This window comes from Acomys minous (assembly GCF_964271855.1).
Source record: "Acomys minous genome assembly, chromosome: 12".
Taxonomy (NCBI): Eukaryota; Metazoa; Chordata; class Mammalia; order Rodentia; family Muridae; genus Acomys; species Acomys minous.
Window position 1 is genome coordinate 57,602,284 of NC_140493.1, and position 20,263 is coordinate 57,622,546.

The 20,263-nt window shown below is 44.4% G+C and overlaps 1 protein-coding gene across 2 annotated transcripts in view; it reads left to right on the plus strand.

Annotated features, from left to right (window-relative positions):
* The first annotated feature begins 768 nt into the window (after positions 1 to 768).
* LRP12 (LDL receptor related protein 12) overlaps positions 769 to 20,263 on the plus strand; it is a 78,095-nt gene continuing 58,600 nt past the window's right edge. For both annotated transcript variants that reach the window (XM_084747939.1, XM_084747940.1), the window contains exon 1: positions 769 to 1,162. In XM_084747939.1, the coding sequence (XP_084604065.1) occupies positions 1,084 to 1,162 (79 nt within the window). In that variant the 5' untranslated portion in view covers positions 769 to 1,083. The remainder of the gene's footprint in view (positions 1,163 to 20,263) is intronic.

Sequence of the window (20,263 nt, forward strand, 5' to 3'; positions counted from 1 at the left end):
GATGTCAAACAAAACCGCACAGACTAAAACACTTTAACAAGGTGGAAGGTCTGGTGTGCCAGTGTGTCACTACAGACGGGGAAGAGCCACGGGGACTTAAGGGAAGGAAGTGTCATACTTGTTAGGAGCTGGGCAGAGGCTTGGAGAAAATCGAGATATCCTTCTTCTTTCCACGTCCCGACCTCAGGTCCACCCCAGCTAGGTACAGCTGTCCAGAGCCCATCCAACCCCCACCGAGTGTCAAAAGCCCTCTCCAGCCCCGCGGCTTCCCCGAAGCGCAGGACCCTGCAGCCCGGCGGGATGTATCCCCAGAGGCTCTGGCTCAGGCTTCTGTACCCGGCTGTCCACGTGGACCTACTACCCACTCGCTGTTTCAGGGTAGATACTAAGTGGAGCCTTTGGGGTGGGGGTAGGGGTGTCACAGCAAAGAACTTCCAAGTTCACAGCCTCCCACCACCCACGCTCCCTCCACGCGTAGCCACCAGCAGTCGCGATGATCTCCCGGGTGGGCCCCAACACCAAGGCCCAGGACTGCGGAGGACCCCCCCCCTACTCTCACCCCTACCTCCACCCCCCTAGCTCCCCTGCTCCGGGAACCCCGCGGCCGGCGTTCGTACGCTCGCACATCGATTGGCACTGCCTCGCCACTCGGGCTCCAGGCGCGGCGAAACCCGCGCGAGCCCGGCCGAGTCCAGCGGAGCGCGGGGCGGGAACCTAGGCAGGCGGGCCAGGGGATTGCCGAGTGCACGGATGGGCGCGGGTGCCGGCTCGCGCTCCGTCTGGCGGGTGGCGGCGCCGGCTAGTTGTGCGGCGCGAGGCCCCGGCCCCGCATTCGCCAGCCCTGTCGCCTCCCGCTAGTGTGCGCGCCGCGAGTCCCTGCCCCCGGGAAGGCCGGACGGCTTGGGGCTGGCGCGGCAGAGGCCCGGCCGGCGGGAGGGAGCGCGCGCGGGCGGCCCCGCCCCTCCCCCTCCGCCGCCACCGCCGCCGCGGAGCGCGCAGGGAGCTACCAGGGGCTCGGCGGCAGCGGCGTCTAGCCCCAGCTCCTCCTCCTCCATCTCCGCGCTCCCTCCATCTGCCGTGGGTATGGCCCGTCGCTGGAGCACAAAAGAGTCTCCGCGGCGGGGGTCGGCGTGGCTCTTGCTTTTCCTCGCTGGCGTGTACGGTAAGTGTCCGCCTCCCCGCGCCCCGCTGACCGAACAAAGCTGGGGCGACCTCGGGGGGCCATCAGGCCTCCAGGACCGGCTTTGCTTGGGCGACCCGGGAGACCCCGGCTACCGGCGGGACAAAGACCCACGCGGGCTGTGCGGGGAGGGCTGTCTGCTCGCTGGGATGCTGGGGTCCGCTAGCTGCCCCTGACCCCGCGGGGCGAGGGAGGCGGGCCGGTCCCGACCAGGGGTCCCTGCCGGAGCTACGGCGTGCGGACCGACTACCCTGCCGGCCGGCGCGAGGGCCCCGGCTGCTCGCCCCTCTAGCGCTCGCTGCCGGGTGCATAGTCCTCTCGCACAAAGATGTGACCGTGAGACAACGTAGGGGAGGTCGCCTCCGGGACGGTCCTGCCATCGCCACCCCAGATCCTTCCCGAGGCAGGAAGTTCTCTTCTGGGTGAAATTGCCCTCGCGTCCATCTCTCTTGGTCCTCGTTCCCTGCTAAGGCACCGCGCTTGCTTGCTTGCTTCCCACCCCTCCACCTCGGTGCCCCGGGCTCCGTGGGTCCCAGGCGTGTAGGATCTTGTTCCCCAGTAGCAGCACGCAAGAGAAGGCCAGAAAATAGTTTCCAGCCCCACCTCTGCCTTTCCCTACTGGGGCGTATATGTCTGCCCTGACTCCCAGTTCACTTGTCATTTCATCCCCGCCCTCCGCTAATACAGTGATAACACTGATGCCTTATTCCGGTCTGTGCTCTGCTTAGGAATACTTATTTAAGGTTAGCAGAAGGCTGATGATGTGTCAGGGACTGTCCTTTGTATGAATTAGAGCCAAGGGGAGTTAGGAGGAATGTTCATCACTTAAGATCTGAGCTTGGGCTCTTCTTGACTTCACCGTTCTTAGTTAACTCGTTGAACGGGTATTCATATTTCCATTTTGGAGTATTGATTTGATTTCTCCTGGGGAGGGGAGAAGCAAACCCCCTCCTTTTTTTTTTTTTTTTTTTTTTTTTTTTTTGGTAAATTTTACTTATAAAAAGTCCAAGTCATTTGCCACAAATACTGATTCGATAGTATAATGGTGCCGGTTTCTGTTAACATACAGTTCCCCAGCATATGGTAGCATCTCTTTTTGAAAGCACTTATCAGTGGAATTGACCATGGTGGTAATTTTCAAAGCCTGATAATTCATATTACATGAAAAATATCATGGACTTAAATTGGCATTTCCTGACAGCCAAGAAATAGTAATCTTTTCAGTATAATTCAGGATGTCTTGCCCCTTTAGCTGACTGGTGTATTGTTTTCTGTTTTGGTCTGAGGAGGAGGATGGGTCCATCCACATTTGATGTAGTAACTGCCTACGGTGTGTATGTGTCGGACCTGAAAACCCAGTGCATGGCTTTAGATTGTTCCATCCCTGTTTGGCTGATGACTTGTGGGTTTGGGTCTACACCAGAGATCAATAAGCTATTATGTCGTCTCTTCTAGCCTGGGGGTGAGCAGAGCTCTGCTCTAGGTTTGGTATAATGGCCCAGGAGAAAGGAAGGTGAGAGATAGCTTAATCTAGGGTGATTAGGAGCATCCAGTTGTGTGTGTTCTGCACTGTAATTGGACTTGAGTTTACATGATGTCTGGTCAGACCTAGATAAATAAGTGGAGCCTTAAGTAAAGCCCGTGCCACCAGGGGTCGAACTAAAAATCTTTTGCCTTTAGAAGTAGAGAGGCTGCAAAGCAGTATTGGTCTTGGTGCATTCTTTTCAACTGATACACAGAGTGGCCTTCTGGTAGATTCCTTATTTACAAAGGTTTGTCTCTTGGATGTTTGTCTTCAGTGAGGAATTGAAGTCAAAGGCCAAAACTCCTTTTTCCAACATTGTGGGATCATATTTATTAAGCTGTCAGGAGATTATCCCAAAGGAGGATGTCACCAGGTGCTTGACTTTCAAATGATAAGAAAATAAGAGGCAGTGAGATGGACAAAACATTCAACTCTATGGCAGAGCTAAAAGGAACTGTTCACCTGAAGGTAGGGACATTCTCTGTATAGTGTGTGTGTGTGTGTGTGTGTGTGTGTGTGTGTGTGTGTGTGTGTGTATTTCTCATCCAGATTTTGGTTTATATTAATGGAAAACAAACAAACAAACAACTATGGCAAGAGTTAAACTATGTACCTGCACACTCTCATAGGAGTAGTGCAATTCGGATGCGCTATGTTAAGGTGTGATGTACAGTCGATGTACTCTGAGAGAATTGTGTGAATATTTTAAAAGTATATTTTGGGAGATGTCTTAGTAAAGTGCTTGAAGTCCTGAATTCCATCCCCAGAACTCAAATGAAAAGCTGGGCAGGGTGGCATGCTTGGGAAGGCAGAGGCAGCCAGACTCCTTGGGTCCAGAAAGATGGACGGCACCTGAGGGAGGACACCTAAGGTTGTCCTCTGACCTCTGACCTCCGCATACACCTGCATGTGTGCATGCACATGTGCAGGCACACCACAAGTGTGGCTTCAAAAATAAAGGACAGTTGAGATAGCTCAGTAGGTGAAGGTGTTTTCTACAGAGCCTGGTGACTTGAGGTCTGTCCTTGGAACCCAGATAAGGTGGAAGAAGAGAAGCTGTCCTCCGGCCTTCACACACTGTCCTCCCCCGCACACAGGACCCTCGCACACATACGTATACACGGAAGGGAGTGGATAAATAAAATCAGAAATGTCCGTTAAGGCAAGTGAATATTCTGAATAACATGACATGGGCGATAAGAAAAAGTTTTGAGCCAGTATTTAGGGGGTTCCAACACTTGTTTGTTTGTTTGTTTGGTGGGTTGGTTTTTTTGCAGTTATTCTTGGCTGTTAATCAAAATATGAACCTTTGAAACATTTCATATAGATTTAAAAATTGTCATTGTTTGTACGCTTTACATAGCCTCCTATTTTGGGGGTGAACTGGGACATGTGACCATTCCAGCTGCAGGTCATCTTTCCAGATGCCAGAGTCTCATTTGAACTTTACATTGTGTAAAAGGAGACAACGAATTTAGATTCTCCAGCAGCGTACAGCTCGTGTTTTCTGAGGCAGCTGTGCTGGGACCAGTAACCCACCGTTGAGTTGTCCTTCTGTCTGAATGGCTTGAATTTGCTGGAGAGCAGGAGAAAGCAAAGGTTGGCATCTGCTTTCTTTGGAAGCTCGAAGGACTAAGACCTTTAGTCCTGGGACCCTGAAGCTTAGCTGCATTTTACCCTAGACTTATTGTCAGGGAGATTGTCCTGCGCTGGCTCTCATACCAAGGCGCCTGCCCTGGCACAGTGTGGAAGTTCCCAATATCTGTCTCTTCGGGTCATTAGAACTTAGTCTTTGCTTCTTTCCCAGACCAGTTTGGCAGCAGTAACAGCACCACTGCTCTGTCCTTTCCTGTCTGCCTCCTAGGTTGAGGTTTGCTAACTGTCACCCAAACTGACCCTTAAAATAAATTGCACATTGCTTTCTAGATATATCTAGAAAAGAGAAATAAAGTTCAAAGGCTGCTGCCCTTAGCTTTGTGATACACTCGGATATATTGCCTGTCATTCATTCTCCCTTTTCCCTGCCTTTCCTTCCTTCGTTTGCTGATGGTGGAGTCTTCAGCTTTGGACCCAGTGTTTCATTTGATGAACAGTGCCCTAGACAAAGCCACAGAATGTAATTTAGAACATTTGCCTATGATCCTACAGTTGCCTTGAAGACTTGCAGGTTACTCCTGCTAAAGCATTCAGTAGCAGGAAAAACTCATCCTGACACATACTGGCTGACCTGTGACATCATTGCTCATCCTGACGCATACTGGCTGACCTGTGACGTCATTGCACATCGAACTGTCAGCTGATTGTGGCCAAGAGTTTCATTGTGCACCTCCCGTTGTAGATGTTGTGACCAGGATACTCTTCTTCTTCTTGCTCTTTATTTTATAGTTACCAGATGAATCTTTTTTCTCATGAATTGTATGGAGCACTCAGCAACACTAAACAATTTTCCAGCTTAAGAATAGACTAGAAGTTCCAATTTTAGAAAAGTGGTAGAAATAACTGGAACAGAAGGGAAAAACTTTAAGCTGGTACCAATTACTTCTGAGAAAGTCAAGCTTGATTACATAAAATATGTTGAATAAAACTGAATTAATTGCTTAATATGAACCCTTCTTTGAGTTCAGAATCTAAATTATATCTATATCCTAGGGAGTCTGTGGAGCTAGAGAGCATATTCCTCACAATTCGAGGTGGTTGTGTTGAGTGACAACTTTTAGAAGGGCAGCTGTCTACATTGCAGGAGGGATGTGTCGTAAATGATTTAGAGGGTTCCTAGAAAGTATAGTCTCCACTGCAGAGAACCTAAGTGAGCTGCAGTGAGAAGGAAATGTTTAAAATTAAACCTTTTAAAGCCAGGGTCTTGCTCTGTAGCCCAGATTGGCCTCAAACTCATAGCAATCCTCCTGCTCCAGACTCCCCAGGGCTGAGAGTATGAATGTGAGATGTTGGGCCTGGGCCAAGACTCTTTTTGGAGAACCAAAAAAAAAAAAAAAAAAAAAAAAAAAAACTGAAAAAAGTAAGGGAATTTCTGTGTCTGATCTCAGGCATTTTGTTGTTACTTAATTGGTGCCTTAAAAAAAACTATCACCAATATTAACTAAAGAATGAAAGTTAAACAGGAGATGGATACAGATTAGGTTTATGCACATGTAAGCAAATAGATAACGCTTTGACTTTGAAATTGTAAAATGAGCATTAATCTGTTCTTGCTGGTTTAAGAATTGAAATAGAATTGATCTCTAATTTCTAAGGTTCTTTCTCCTTTGTCCTCTCCTCAGTCCTACTTCCTCCATCCTTTTTTGAGGTGGTGGATGTACACTACTTGCTACTATCATATACTTACACATATATATGTATGTATGTGTATATATAGTATAATATATATAGTTTTATATAATTTCTATGTTAAATTAGCTTAGTGAGTGAGGTCTTATCCTCTAACCTTTAGAAGAGAGAAGGAAACTGACACTTACGATATTAAGCTTCCAGTATTTACTGTTACGGGTTCTGTTCTTAGACATTATTCATTGGCAGTTTCCGCCGGTTCCACCTAGCAGTCGACTAGGACATTGTTTTTTAATAAAAGAAAAAAATTGAAGTTCTGCGAATTGCCTTGAGATTGAGTCACTAGGAAGCAGTCAGAGTTACAGCCCAAGCCTACGTTCCCCTCCGTGCATCTCGCAAATGTCTGGTACTGTGAGGTGCTACCTGGGAGACGTGGTCTCTGGCCTCTTGGTGCTTAGACTCTACTCAGTGAATTTATGCAAGCACCGTGGCAGAAATTAACAAGCAGAGAGATAATAAATAATGGAGCGGTTACGGCTGGGGTGTCGGTCACGGGGGACATCTACAAGACCTAAGTGATAGGTAACATGAGAGTTACAGCCAGAGAACCTCGTATGTGGGAGCGATAAATGGCAGGCGTAGAGGCAGCAGAGCCTGGCGTGGAAGAGCTGGAGTGCTGCAGCGATGTTGACACATGTGCTGGAGTAAGAGCATGGTGGGCTACAAGGAGGCGGAGCAGGGTGAGTGGAGGGGCCAGGAACCTTGAAGACCGTGGTGAAGCGTGAGTTTTATTTTACGAGCTAACTATTGGAGAGGTGTAAATGACACGATATGCTTTTTCTCTTGACGTGATCAATGTTGCTGCACAGTGCGGAACATTTGAAGTAGGCAGGGTAGTCAGGGAGCTTCCGCTCTAAGTCTGGTGAGCGGCACTAGTGGTGGGGGCAGGCTGGTGGAGCTGAGGTAGATGGGTATTGTCCTGTGGACAGATAAACAAGGGTACTTCCTCTTTCTTCCCTGGGGGAGGGAGGAGAGGAGGGAAGTACCAGTGTGTTGTACTTGGAGGTGGGGCTTGGGGTGGGAAGATGTAATTGCATCTGATGGTTACTATCTAGTCTCTTCAAGTCATGTGACATGAACGCTGAGGGTGATTTCTGGTCCTTCCGTTCAGTCTAGCAGTTTGGGCCCTTGGGGGAATTCCTGTTATTCCATCTAGAAAAGAGAACAGTGAGGACACCCGTGTGAGAAGTGATGCTGTCCGTGCTGCGTTGTAGGTGGACGCTGTGATGGTCCACGGAGACAGCAGATGACAAGAACGTCCAGGAAGATGGTTTGTGGGAGAAGCTCAAGGTGTCATGGGAAACTCAGCTCCCAGCCTCGCCCTCATGAAGTCTTAGGAGTTGAACAGGCAAGGATCCCAGGGTAGGGAAGCTAGATTTCAAGCACATTTTTGCCCAAATTCAGTGCTTTGAAGTAAGTGATCAATAAAATGCCTTATGTCATTGGAGTAGTCAGGAATATCTATTAGTAGGTTGGTGAATTTCAGAAGAAATTTGGAAGAATAAAGCGACCTGTCACCTTTTTCCCGGATCCTGTGTCTTATTTGTAGAAAATACAGTTTTAGCAGCTTCCAGGACATCAGCATAGAAGGATCTGACAGAACAATTCTTTACTTCTTTTCTTAAATATTTGATAACTCAGTGCCCTGCCCAGGATCAGTATGATGAACTTGTTTTAAACTGATGCTCTCGCTGTTGAAAGAGCCCAGCTTCATGCCTCCCTGAATTCACTTAAATGTTTCAGTTTTTCGAGAAATAAAAATGGTATCAGCCCTTCGGTGTTAGAGTGAAGCGACCACAGTAGAATGCTCAGCGGCTGGGCCTTAACCCTTCAGATACAAGGAAGAAAAAAACGCAAAACAAATGCATATACCTAGTGCGTTCTGAAGTGTGACATTCAATTTTTTGTTGTTGTTGTTGCTGTTCTCATAACCGAAACCTAGTAGAATACAAAACAACTTTACCAAAAAAAAAAAAAAAATAGCCATGATTGTTACAGTGTGAAGTGGCCCCCTTAGGAAAGACGACCTGGGACTAGTGATTTTGCTCTGGTGCTTCTTGTACTGCTCTGCTTTCTATGTGCAGAAGCCGATTGCTTTATTAATAACATTAGTAATTTTCACATTGCTATAGCAGCTTCTAACTAATCCAGGATTGATTCAGCCATGCCGTGCATACAAGTCGGGAATAAATGCGGGTTTATTTATGTAACTTTCTTGCATAAAGTCTAGCAGTAGGGCCAGGGAGCGGTTCAGCTGGTAAACACATTTGCCCTCTAACCTGACCACCTGACTTCCATCTCCAAGACCCACCTGATGGAAGAGAAGACTCAGTTCCCACAAGTTACCTTCTGACTTCTACGCATCCATACGTGCTACATATAAGGAGTGAAAGGGGGTTGGCGGGGACCCAGCAGCGTCTCACATCCCTGCTCTTCCTTCACTGTGTCCCTGCTGTGTGGCGTGTTTCTCTCCTCTCCTGGCCTTTGCATACGCTGTCTCTGCTGCTGGCTTGTCTTCTTGCCTCCTTCACTGTCTGCACGAGGCAGGCTACCTCTTGCTTGTCTTTAGCAACTGCCACCTTTAGAGAGTCTTGAGTTCTCAAAAGCTCATAAACATCTCAAATAGATAAGCCTACGATCTGAAACATACATGTGTACACACACTCACACCGTACACACATGTACACACACATTCTCATACCTTCACACACTCCCCAGTGGCCATGCTAAAAAAAAAAAAAATCAACAAAACCCAATGTTAATATATAGCCCAGTGTGCCTAAAGCATTACTGTTCATGCATAAAATCAGTAGCAAAAATTATTAATGAGATGCTCTGAATTATGTTTTCATGCAAAGTCTTTGAATACAATGTAAGCTTTGTACTTCGGCCTGATTTCAGTTCAGCTAACCATGCTTGAAACACTTCACTTGCCACTTTTGAAAAGTCAGTGTCTATTAAAATCAAATATGATGTACCCTGTGGCCCAGCAGCATTACTCTTAGGTACGAAACTCAACACAGTCCCTAATGTGTGCGAAAGGCACCTACACGTTGGTGGCATCTTTATTTGTTGCAGTCTCAGACCGGAAACATCCCTCACTTACCTCACCAGTGGACAGGCCAGTAACGTGCTGGAGAGGGCTGTGGAGTGCGTTGCAGCAAGTTCTCAGCGTTCAGGTCTCACGGGGCGTCAGGCGTTTGGGAATCCAAAGAATATTTTTAAATTGGAGCTACATATTTTCTTAAACCACTGTAGAAGTTAAAATGTTGTTAATACTAATCTATTTAAATGGCAGTAAGAAATATATTACCTGTTATTACCATACATACATTGATAAATCTAAATATGTTAAATGACACATATTTTCTATAGCAACAATAAAAAAGTCCTATGAGAAGAGTGGAATTGTTTTATGCTTGTGCAGATTATTGCAGAGCTGTAATTGTGTGTGAAACATGCTTGGTATAATAGCAGACAGCACTTGTTAAATAAAAGACTCCATTTGTCCATAACTGACGGAAGTTATATTCGTGGTATTCCTAGTGTTGGAGTATTTCCACATTCGTAAGAGTGTCATAACAGGTTGATAATAATATCATTTTATGCTGAAATACATTTATTAATATTTATTAAACTTTGTACTTGTAAGATCAGTCTATAGCCACTCTCTGTTTTCTTCCTTCCTTCGTTCCTCCTCGCTCTTGTAAACCTGCCCTGCCCCCTCTCCTGCCTGAGTCTCATAGCTGATCATCCATCCTTTTTGTTGTTGGTTTTAGTGGATGGAGCAGTATGGAAGTTTTCAGCATCTGAGTTGTGGTTGTTTTGCCTTAAAGATTGGGAATGTGAGTTGTGTTTCTGAGCAGTGTAGGCCCTGTGGTAAGAGCAGAAATGGGTGGTTTTGCCTTAGTAAGAACGTCTGGAGAGCACATTGTTCCCGCTGTGATTAAACTTTGTTTCACTGAACAGGATAATGGAGATGGTGCTGTAGAAGTAGTAGCCTTCTGTTCTGACCAGATCCGAGTGGCCTCGGGGGAACTGCAGCTCTCCTGAAAGGCAGGGGCAGGGCAGCGGGAACTTCCAAAACAAGGTGACTTGAGCCCAAGCCGGGGTTGAAAGTCTCCTAACTCAGCTCCATATACAATGCACCTGTGTTGTGCACTTACCCATAGCAATTTAAAGTACACACCAGCCCATTTTCTTCCTAGTGCTGCTATTGAACTTCCTCTGAGTACCAGCTAAACGTTGGCTGTGGTTACAGGGCACATAAAAACATAATACAATTGCCTAATTGACTTAACCCCAGATCACTATTACGGTAAGGGACTGAGTGCCTTTTCTTAATTATATTGACACACACTGTACATATTTATGGTAGTAGCATCATAATCATATATATATATAGGAATGATCGAATTAGAATATATATATATATATTCAATATGTCATGATCTCATTAGAGTAGTTAGCATTCCATCTCAATTTTTTTTTTGCTAGGAAACTTTAAACTCTTCTAATTTGTTATAAATATATATAATAAATTGTAAACTGTAGCTGGCTTGGTGTGCTTATGTGTGGATATGCCAGAGAGATTTAGAATTTGAATACAGGATATGTCCCTGGTTTTACCTTGTTATTTATTTTTCATCTTTAATCTAGCCAAGTGTGGGGCACACACCTGTAACACTAGCATGTAAGGGGCAGGAAGACCCAGGAGTCCAGGAGTTCAAGGCCAACCCAACATCCTGTCAAAAACCACACATGCGCAGATACACACACACACACACACACACACACACACACACACACTTCTGTTTTGAGTAGGAAGTTAGCTTTGATAAAAATACACTACACTTCTAAATGTTTATTAGCACTTAGGGATGTAGTATGCCTTTGGAGGGGTAACTCCTTGGATTTTGTTTGTTTGATTTTTTTTCCCAATTTCTTTAGATGTCAAATTTGTTAATTTGTATTTTCCTAGAATATAGTATTCCACCTATGTTTTCATTTTGCTTCAAAGCTAAAACTGATTTTCCTCTTCAGTCCTTTTGTACATTTGTGGTTATCACTCTTGTCATTCTTAACGCCCATCTGTGTCTTTGCTTTGTCATTGTGTCTTTGAACAGACTTACCATGCAGGCGTCTCCGTAGTGTGATTGTCCTCTTCAGCTCTTGGTAGGCTTGATGGTACACTGCTTTCCTTGTGCTCCGGCTTCTGAGATGATGACTCTTTAATCTTATCTTCAAAATTATGGCACACATTGACCTTGTGTTCTCTGTTTTATGGTTTTGTGAATGTTAGCATATGTGCAGATTTGTGCAGTTGGTACCCTAATGCTGGACAGAGCAGTCACATCACTTTGGACTTGCTCCTGCTATGCCGGGAAGGTTGCCCCTGCTGCCTACATGTACTGACTCTTGATAAGCCGTGATGTGTTAATCATCTTAGTTATGTGCTTTGGAGAATGTCATATAATTGATATTGTGCATAACCATTTGAGACTATTCCTTTAATTAGTATAACTTTGAGAGTCGTTGTATTATCATCACAGTTTTCAAAAGTTTGTTCCTTTTTATTGGTAAGCCACTGTGTGGATGTACCTCAGCTTTAATCAGTTTGCTCGCTTTCCAGTTTCCACTGTCGTACTGTTAAACGTTCATGGATAAGCTTTGTGTACACGTGAGCTTTAACTTTTTCTAGAGTGGGCGCTCCTGTGTCTTAAGGTTCCTTAGGGGGAAGCACCCCACTGTCTTCCACTGCAATGAACAGTTTGCATTCTGGGCAGTGAGTGTGCCTGCTGCATTTGCTGTGGGGCCTCCCCAAGTCTTGGTAGTCTCCACATCTGTTTTTGTTAAAGTGTTCGTAGCTGTAACTCGTGGCTTCATTTGGCATTTTTGAGTGCCTACTGCTGTTGAGCATCTTCTCACGTGTGTTTTTCACCATCTTGGATGATGGTCAGGTTCATTATTCATTTTCAATGGTTTTGTGTTTTATTGTTGAAAACTTAGGGGTCTTAGGTGTGCTTTCCTCTTGTGTCTATTGCATGTCTTCTACAAAGTGTCATGAACATCTCATCAAGTTGAGCCTATAAATATTTTGCTCAACTACAGATTGGGAAGGGTTTTCTCTTTTTTCTAAACCTTATTGTTGCACATTGTAACCTAAGATCCATTTTGAATTATCACTTTATAATAATAAAGTTTGTAAAGAAGTTTTGTTTTTGCAGATGGTCTCAGCACCGTTTGTTGGAAATATTACCCTTTCCAATTTGAGCCGCTCTTCTGTGAGAGGGTAAGGGACCGCGTTGCTGGGTCGGTTCTAGGGCTGCTCTTCCGTGAGAGGGTAAGGGACCACGTTGCTGGGTCGGTTCAGACGCTGCTCTTCCGTGAGAGGGTAAGGACCACATTTCTGGGTCAGCTCTAGGGCTGCTCTTCCGTGAGAGGGTAAGGACCACATTTCTGGGTCAGCTCTAGGGCTGCTCTTCAGTGAGAGGGTAAGGGACCGCGTTGCTGGGTCGGTTCTAGGGCTGCTCTTCAGTGAGAGGGTAAGGGACCACGTTGCTGGGTCAGTTCTAGGGCTGCTCTTCAGAGAGAGGGTAAGGGACCACGTTGCTGGGTCAGCTCTAGGGCTGCTCTTCCATGAGAGGGTAAGAGACTGCGTTGCTGGGTCGGTTCTGGGGCTGCTCTTCTGTGAGAGGGTAGGGGACCATGTTGCTGGTTCAGCTCTAGGGCTGCTCTTCTGTGACAGGTAAGGGACCGCGTTGCTGGGTCGGTTCCGGGGCTGCTCTTCCGTGAGAGGGTAAGAGACCACTTTGCTGGGTCGGTTCTAGGGCTGCTCTTCCCTGAGAGGGTAAGGGACCGCGTTGCTGGGTCGGTTCTAGGGCTGCTCTTCCGTGAGAGGGTAGGGGACCGTGTTGCTGGGTCGGTTTTAGGCTCCCCATTTGCTTTCGCTGCCCTGTGTGAATTGCCTCACCTTTCATCGTAAGTGGGATGGTCTAATACTTGACCGTCTCCATCAGAATTTCCTGATTGTTCTGATTCCTATTTCCCTACACCAGATGCTATCAAATTAGCTCCTCTTTGTCTGGAAAATATCTGGATGAGATTTTTGTTTTGTTTTGTTTTATCATCCAGTGTTAAACTTCTAGACTGCTCTGGAAAAAAATTGTCATCTTAACTGTCATAATTTCTACTCCATGAATATGGACTCTTTCCATTTATTTAAGTTATTAATTTCTTTGATTGGTATTAGATTTTAGTATGGGTATAGTGTTTGATAGATGTTTTACTGTTTCATTTGAGAAGAGCTATTGAAAATCATAATGCTAGTCTGGAAGATGGCTCAGCAAGTATGAACACTTGCAACAAAGCATGAGGACCTGAGTTCAAATCCCCAGCACTCATGTAAAAAGTTAGGAATGACTATGCATGAGCCTGTAAGCAAAGCACTATTGGGAAGCAGACAGGAGGATTGCTCGGGGTTGCAGGCCACCAGCCTGATCCTAGGTTCAGTGAAAGACCCTGTCTCAAGGGAATAAGACACTAATAGAGAGGGACACTCAGTATCTTCCTCTGCATCCAAGCATGCTCTCTGCACACACTCACGTGCTTACCCCCTCCCACTTACACACATGGACAGACACATGCAGAAATAAGTTAAGATTATGATAATATTTCTAAATTTGACCTATAAATATTAATTCTTTTCATATATGAAATGTTCATTGTAAGTAAGCTCACTAGTTTCAGGAGTATTTATGTATATTTTTCTGGAATTTCTTTTTTATTTTAATTTTATTTGTGAATAAACACAGTGTTATATTTATCTTTCCAGACTAGCTGGAACAGGTTCTCGTGTCCTTGAATTTATGACTCACCTTTCTAGTGAGTTTCCAAACTAAAAAGTCAATTCTCCAGGTGTTCATCTTTTTCAAGGTTGTTTTTGAGATAATCACAAATAGGAGGCTTAGGATTTGAACCTAGATAATTGAGCTGCAGAATCTGTGTCCCCTCCCATTTTATGTAATTTTTTAACGTAACAATTTGAAAAAGTAAATGAAGCTTCTTAAAATATGTGCATACACATTTATAAAAGAAGTGTAAATGGGGTTAGGCTGTAAGAGAGGCAGTGCCTTCCCCCGCCATGTACCTTAGGCTGTCAAGCCCAGGCTAGGTATGGGCTATTTCTTTGCAGGTTGTTGGTCAGTGGAGCCCCATCCACATCCCCAGAACAAGAGAGGCAATTATTGCTTTTGGTGATCTTCTAGAATTAAGTAAGAGTAAGACCCTACTGCCAAAGACACCACATACTTGCGTCATAGAACATGGAGAAATCAAGCTGGTGCCAACCTGGAAACCTCGTGCTGATGCTGGAAGGTTCTTTGTACACCACTGGCGAGGAAAAGTCCCCAGCAGCCTCACCAGCTGTGACCCCTGACAGCTACAACAACAAAACGTGTGGCAAGATGTCCCCACTGGGGCAGTGCTAGGACCCGTTGTCTCACACACTGTCTGCTGCTTTGCACTGTACCTGGAGAGCACCCTCAACTCAGTACCTCTTTGTAAACAAGCTCATTTAATTCTTCTTGCATTTATCCTTCTTAATTTATTACGAGAACTTATCTGCTTGTGGGCCTACTGATAGATGAGCCAGGGATGCTAGATTATTAATGTTTTCTGAATTTATTCCAGCTTGCTCTTAATTGAAATTTCTAAGTGGCAAGATGCTTGGTTATTGGATTTGTATACTACCTTCCCCTCAGGGTGGGTTGTAAGGCTATTAACTGACTTACACAAATACTTTCTACATCAAATCTTAATTTTCTTTTTTCTTTAGAAGATAGACAAATTACAACATAGAAGAACAGTAATTGGATAGTTAATAAAGTTAGAAAGATTAACTTCAGAAGCATTTAAAAACACCACCAACCAATTTAGCAAATAAGTAAAAATCAAACTGTTCCATCAAATGTTCAGAATCATTAATAAAGACGAAACAAGACTGGTTAAGGCTCAATGAAATGAGCATTCATGCTTAGCCAACATGCTAATCTTTGGTTCCTGTGTTTTGAATATTATTTGATATAACTTGGACATATCATTTCTCCATAAACTATTTTCTTGATGCTGATCATTAGATTATTTATAATTTTGCTCACATTCACAATTAATGCTATAATTTATGAGCTTCTTGTTAACTTTTCTTTGCTTATTTGTATTTCTGAAAATCATAAAAATACAGTTACTGGGTCAAATGCTGGAATACTTCTAAAGTTATCAATAAAAATACTACCCAATTTGTATTAAATGCATCTCTTTTACTAATTATTACTTTAAACACTTTATATATAATTTATTCGATCTTTTTCCCAAACTCAAAATAGACCATATTTTAGCTCTATAAGAGCCACTGAGAAATTTTTTATGCAATTGAAACCAAGATTTATTTTCTAGAAGAATTTGAGTACATTAAGCCTTTGCTCATAGACGTTAAGATTATATGTCTTTTAATGCCTTCCCAGTGAACTATTACAATAATAGCACCAGAGCAATGAGCACAGCCTGAGCCATAATTATGGTCACTAAATACCATTTGTCACAGAAAGGATTCAGGGGTCATGGGATGGGCGATTGGTTCCAGTGTGGTATAGCAAGCACAGCAGACAACTGTGGGTTATTCCGCATCACAGAGCAGGGAAGCTGCCAGAGACTAGTGGTTCATATCAAAAGGACACAGGCATCCATTGATATAATGGGTCTGTTGGCTGAAGGTGAAAAAAATAAAAAAAACTTCAGCATCAAACCAGCAATGAAGACAGGTGACTGAAATGCACAGGATGTATAAACATTTACTCTTCTGTCCGTTTACAATAGTATTGTAACACTATTGTAACAAACAAATGCACTGATACCAGTAAAGACAAATGGCTAGCTCACTGTGCACTGTTTTGTTTTGTTTTGTTTTTTGAGATGGGATTTCTCTGTGTATCCCTGGCTGTCCTGGACTCACTGTGTAGACCAGGCTGCCCTCGAACTCACAGGGATCCACCTGCCTCTGCCTCCTGAGTGCTGGGATTAAAGGCGTGCACCACCACCGCCCAGCTCACTGTTCACTCTGAAAATAAGCAGCTGTGAGTAAAGAATTAAACATTTCTGTGGTTTCTTTCTATGAAACAGTGTATCAGGGTAAGCAGATACCTTAGAGGGAAAGTTTTTTGGTTTTGTTTGTTTCCTTTAAAGTTATTTATTTATTATTAATTTTTTGAAAATTTGGTCAGAACAAGCAACAGGTCCTTTCTATGCTTTCTACATTTTAATTTTGCTTTCATTCGTTTGTGTTATTGGAGCATAAGCGCTGCTTTGCTGCCTGTTGTCTGTGGCTTTCATGTTGCAGTGACAGAGCTGAACACTCCCAGCAGACTTTATCACAAAGCCTAAAATATTGAAGATCTCTTTTTACAGTGTTTGCTGATCCCGGAACCAGGTAGACAAATTTAAATGAGCTCAAAAGGAAATGATGCCTCAGAATGTGGCCGTGGGGCAGCTGGTCTCCTTTTTGTAACAAGTCATTCATCTTGTGGACATGAGAGGGACGAGTCCAGGTTCAGAGTGACTGAAACAGTAAGCAGACTGAGACTCTGCAGAGGGCTTGGCATGGACGCAGTGAGAAGATACATATGAGCTCATCAGGCAAATCAGATTACAGCCTAGTCACGGTAAATGATACCGAGAACTCTCTAAGACCTTTGTTAATAGCATTGTGGCTAAGTAGGGCTTTGAGACACACAGGGAAGGATGCTTAGCATTTACGTTTATAGCTTACAGAAGCCAATGGAGAGGGTAGCAGCAGAACAGTAGTCAGGTACAAAACTCTTGAGCCAGCAAGGCTTACACTCTTCCCTAGACGTGGCTGGCTTTCGGGTAGCTTGCATTTTTGAAAATGCCTTCATCCCTCAGATGTCAGTGTGAGCACAGTAGGTGTCTCTTGCTCCACGGTCCACATGTCTTTTGCAGAGAGGCGGTCTAGGACGAATCCACACAACTGGTTTTGGTGGCTCAAGAGCCTATTTCAGTAAATAAGAGATGAGTATTGTCAGTTTAACTGCTGCACTTGAGCCTCTCGGACCTTAGATGGGCCTGTATCAGTTATTCCCAAGATTGCTGTGAAATGAAAGACACACAATGGGAAAGTGTTGAGCAAATGATGAAACGATTAGCTACAATAAGACACATTTATATCTTGAAGATATCGTGAGAGAATTAAGTGCATGATTTTTGTAATAAGATAGATCCAAGCTTGGATATTATGTTCTCTGGCTGTGTTACTGTGAACAAGTTGCTATTATCGTTAACATTTAATTTCTTTGTTTGTAGATACTGAAGAAAATACCTGTTTCAGATCCTTGCCACAGTAATTAAGTAAATAGAAATCAGTGAAAGATGTTTGTGGGGCTGAGATGGTGGCTCAGTTGATAAAGTATCTATCTCGTACCTGAGTTTGATCCTCAGAACCCATGTATCAAAAAAGTCAAGTGTGGCAGTATACACACTTATGATCCAAACTCCAGGGAAGTACATACACACACACACACATACACACCTGTACAGATACACATACATAAGATATTTTCTCTTTCAGAGAAGCACGCATGCATAGCAGAGGTAGGTATATTTACGCAGAATCATTTTTAAAGTTGCACAACAGAGGATGAGTCCACGTGTGCTATGTCTATAGGATTTTATTGTGTATGTGTGCTCACATGCTTGTGCGGGAGTGCAGGCAGATCCAGTGCCACAGCACTCCGACGGCCATCAGAGGGTGGCTTGCGGGAGTTGGCACTCTTCTGCCACCCTGTGGAATCCTGGGACCATATACAGGTTGTTGTCAGTCCCGCCACAAGCACCCTATCCAGTGGGCCATCTTGCCATAGATGATAGGTGTTTTAGTTTATGGAGTAGGTTAAGTTGTGAGATAAGCTTCTTTAGAGGTAAGTGCGAAGCCAGCTGTTCACTGAGGGAAAGGGAACTGGTCGTAAGTATTAAGATTATAATAAGCTAAGAGCCCAGGAGTCAGGCAATTAAAAACGGTGGCAGCATGCTTTTTCCTTGGTGTCTCCTCCTCCTTCCATCCCAGCAGGCTGTTAACAGTAGCAGAGAGAGAGAGAGAGAGAGAGAGAGAGAGAGAGAGAGAGAGAGAGAGAGAGAGGGGGAGAGAGCGCTTCTCAGTAGCTTTAAAAGCCCTTTATCAAGTAGTTTACATTCCAAGGGAAGGCCACTGCTAAGCAGCTAAGTAGTCTAATCAGGAGGACAGCTCATCTGAATTTTCTTTCTTTCTTTTTGTGGCTTTCAAAATACATCCACCCATGAGGAATACCTCTCTTCTTTCCTTTCTAGGCCTTTCTATTCCTTTTCTTATCTTTTGTTTTCCCTCTTAATAATTATAACACAAAACCAAATTTTTCACTACATGAGGGTATTGTATGCCTCGTTTCAAAACAGTTAAATCAGTAAGCATTTAGAAATCTTACTGTCGGAAACTGGGTACTTTGGGTGGGTGACAGCAGGGCCAGCAGAAAAATGCCTAAGGTACTCAGACTTTGGTTGAATTGAATTAGCTGAATTAATTACACAAATTATGGTGGCTGCATTTTTTCCCCCAGAGATAGTTTGGGCTATGGTATATGTTCAGAAGTCAGTAGTAATTTGATCTACTGTAGAAACAGAAAGACCCTCCCCATCCTAAACATAGACATATGTTTACTCAGCTGGGTGAAAGGGTTTAACAGATGGACTGATGGTAGTCCAGTAGGCTGCTACAGGCAGAGGGCACATCATATTGAAAACACCAGAGTTTCAGAAACTGAATCTAGAACGTGCATGCATACAGTAGAAACAGCAACAGGGAATCTCATGATAAAGGGTAAAAGCTAGGGATGAGCCCAAGATGGGCCTTTAAGCTGTTATGCATAAAGAAGTTGAAACGTTTTTTAAAGATTAACACGAGCTGTGCCTTTTAAAATGTCTCGTCTCAGTGCAGAGAATGAGAGGATAGAGCAGTGCCAAGGATCAGAGAGCTGCGCGATCAAAAGCCGGAAGCCAGCTTACGGGCTAATTCACTTATCCCCACACTTAGCAAGTATTCGTCTATGCTCTAATATGAGCCACGCACTATTCTGTGTTTTTATTCCTGTGAAGCTTATATTCCGTGCAGAAAGATGGGGAAATGTATTAGGGGCACGAAGTGAAGAGATATCAGGACATTAGGAAGAAGGGAGTGAAGAATCAAGAGAACGTAGCATATACTGCGTGAGGAGAAGGGAGAGACGGTAAAGGAATGGTGAGTGACTTGGGTTTCTGTTGGGACAAGTGGGAAATAGTAGTGTCAGTCACCGAGAGGTGTAAGAGGAAGGCTCCAGGCTGTGGAGATAAAGCTAAGGCGGCACAGTGGTACAGTAATAAAGTAAGCTAATAACAGGATGGTGCTGGCACCACTCTAAACACAGAGACTCAGTGAAGCAAAATAGACAACTGAGAATCAGGCACAGTAACAACAGTCATCTGGTTCTTGACAGAAGCATACATGGAGATTCCATTTCACCACAGTCAGGGTGGCTGTCATGGGGCTCCAGCGAGGAGTTGTGGCAGGGGTGCCAGGGAAAAGGACTCCTTAGACACTTGGTGAGGATGTGAGTTCGTCCAGTCACCAGGGACATCGGTGTGGAAGTTACTTGTAAAATTTAAAGCAAACTCCCAACATGATACAGTTCCACTACTCTGCGTGTACCCAGAAGGATCTAAGGCAGTGTCCTTAGATCCCTGTTTAGCGTTGCACTGTCCACAGTAGGATGTTGCAGCATCAGCTTAGATGTCCAAGCTATAAAGAACAAAATTATGTTCTTCACAGGAAGATGGAATTAGAAGTCATCATGTTAAATGAGAGCCAGTTTCAGACAAGTATTGCTTATGTTCTCCAAGGCAAGGAATTTGAGGGGACAGAGAAGTGCAAAGGGACGACAGGGGTGTGGGAGGGGGAGGTGGGAAAGGAAGGAATAATAAAGGGTAGTGGGCAGATGCGACCTGGTGTATTAATGTATGTGTGCAAATGTCTTGATGAAGCCCATTACTTTGATCAGTTAGTAAGTGTTCACAACAAACAAACAAAAGCCTTATAAATAATCACCACAGCCCCTCATGGGGCAGCTGTGAAGAACTCT